This window comes from Vicia villosa, unplaced genomic scaffold (genome assembly GCF_029867415.1).
Source record: "Vicia villosa cultivar HV-30 ecotype Madison, WI unplaced genomic scaffold, Vvil1.0 ctg.000363F_1_1_3, whole genome shotgun sequence".
Classification (NCBI taxonomy): domain Eukaryota; kingdom Viridiplantae; phylum Streptophyta; class Magnoliopsida; order Fabales; family Fabaceae; genus Vicia; species Vicia villosa.
The window spans coordinates 411,635-414,141 of record NW_026705164.1 but is presented as its reverse complement, the minus strand read 5'-3'; the positions used below and the strand labels follow the sequence as shown (position 1 = coordinate 414,141).

Below are 2,507 nucleotides of genomic sequence, written 5' to 3'. Positions count from 1 at the left end.
AAATCTTAGAGGTCTACGAAATATGTGAAAGGTATATTTTTAATTCCTATTACAACACAATAACAAAGAGAAGTACAGTGGTTAGAAGCTTAAAAGAAAATTATTTAAGTTCAGCATGTTATAATAATAAAGAATATTATTATTATTATTTAGAAATTTCTATCTAATAGTCAAATTTAGAATAGTAATAACAAATTATTGGTGATGTATAATTTGTCAAAGATAGAATAGTGATACTAATTATAATAGTAATTTCTCCACTAGTATAAATACATCTCTTTGGTAAATGTAAATGACACACCAAGTTTTACTTTGAAAGATAGAAAAGTTTCATTCCACTTCCTCCATCATTTTCATAATTGGCTTCATAAATTCAACTTAAGTTAGGTTCAATATCTAGTTATTCTTAACACGTTATCAGCACGATTGTTTTTATCAAAAGTGTTTACTACACTAGGTATATATTCTATACTTATCACTTTAATCTTTTTATTTTTATTTTTTTTATTTTGCCCCGGTTATAGAAAACTGGCAACCAGTCAAGTGATTTATAACTAGTGTGGCTATTTTTATTATAAACTTTGTATGGAGGTTTAAAACCCCATATACCATTACTAACATTTATATTTATATATTTACTAACTTTTATATTTAGTGGAGGTTTAAAAACCACCATATATTGCTACTAACTTTTATATTTAGTGGAGGTTTAAAAACCCCATATCCAGTTACTAACTTTTATATTTAATGGAAGTCTGAGACTCCTAATGCAAACACTAACTTTTATATTTCAGTGGAGGTCATAATCCCATTTGCAGATATTAACTTATATATTCAATGGAAGTCTGAGACTCCATATGTAAATATTCTTTTAATATTCAGTGGAGGTCTAAAACCCCATACGCATGTACTAATTTTTATCATATGTGTTCATTTACCTTATATGTTATAGATTATATTTATCTCCAACACTTATAACAGTCATATTTTTTTTAACACACTTAATTTTTGGTTTAAATATTCTTTTAATCAACCTTTTTCTTTTTCTTTTTCCTTTTCCCCAACGGTAATATAACGACTATTTTTACCTCTATATATACTTCAACTCCTTTCATAATTTTTCACATCATTCTCAAAACATCTACCTACAATTTCTTTTTCAAATGGCTGATTTTCTTATTTTGCTCATCACCCTCATTGTAATCATTTTTTTAATTTTCAGTCTTATTATGCATGAAGAATTAGGTAATGATTTTGTAGCTTTAATAATAATCCTCGTCTTACCACTACTTATCATAGCTTGGTTTGTTAGTAGAGGTTTTAAATAATATGTAATCATGAATTTTGTGATTGAATAAAATTGATATTTCTTTTTAGTTTTTTAAATTTTGATTATGTTCATCTGAATTATAGATATAATCATGTCAAATCTTAAGCATCAATTCAAAATTCTAAGCATAACCGGAGACCTCTTCATAACGTGGAACAACAATCTAATTGAGTACCTTACATGCGAGGGCCTTAACAAAATACTTGAAGGAGACAATACTGGAAAATCAACAGACGACCCAGATGAGATGGAAAAGAGAAAATCAAAAGTGAATAGAATAATCAAGCACCATCTTGATGATGGACTGCAAACAAAATATTCAAATGCTAAAGATTCCAAGATTTTGTGGGACAAAATTAAAGCAAGATTTGGACATCAGAAAAAAGTCTTGTTACCCTCATTAATGGATCAGTGGAACAAGTTAAGATTCCAAGACTACAAAAGTGTCATTGCATATAATTCTGCTATGCACCAGATTATAGCACAACTGGAATTTTGTGGCACAATCATAACTGAAAAGGAAAAGTTAGAAAAAACTTTTTCAACTTTTCATGCATCCCAGGAATTGTTGCAACAACAATACAGAATGAGGGAATTTACTGAATATTCTGATTTAGTTGCAGCTCTTCTAGTAGCAGAGCAAAACAACGAACTTCTTATAAAAAACCACCACTCACGACCAACAGGAACAATAACATATCCTGAAATTAATGTCCCAACATTTAATCGTGGACATGGTGGTTTTAATCGTCTCAAGAAACATGGTGGTCATGCTCGTTTTGATGCTAATAATGGTCGTACACGTTTTGATGGTCATAGTCGAGGAGGATATCATGGCCGAAATTTTTTCCACGGTCGAAACCATTTTCGTGGTAGAGGACGTGGACGAGGTCATATTAATAATTATAGATCTCCCAGATATGACCAGAATAATTAGAATCATCAAGGAAAGGGAAAGTATATCCAAGAAGGTCCCTCGAGAAACTATGAGGATGTATGTTTCAGATGCGGAAAGAAAGGTCATTGGTCTAAGGTGTGTAGAACACCAGATCATTTGTGCAAAAGACAAATGGCATCTGTGGAAGAAAAAGGAAAAGAAGTTAATTTTAATGAGATTGAACCCAACAATGATAATACATATTTTGAAACTGCTGACTTCGTTGAAGGATCAATGGAT

At 30.4% G+C, this 2,507-nt stretch overlaps 1 protein-coding gene across 1 annotated transcript; it reads left to right on the top strand.

Moving 5' to 3' along the window:
• The first annotated feature begins 1,421 nt into the window (after window positions 1–1,421).
• LOC131627409 (uncharacterized) lies at window positions 1,422–2,267 on the top strand. The gene has a single exon (XM_058898267.1). It carries the CDS (start codon window positions 1,422–1,424, stop codon window positions 2,265–2,267), a length of 846 nt encoding a protein of 281 aa, XP_058754250.1.
• Window positions 2,268–2,507: the final 240 nt, after the last annotated feature.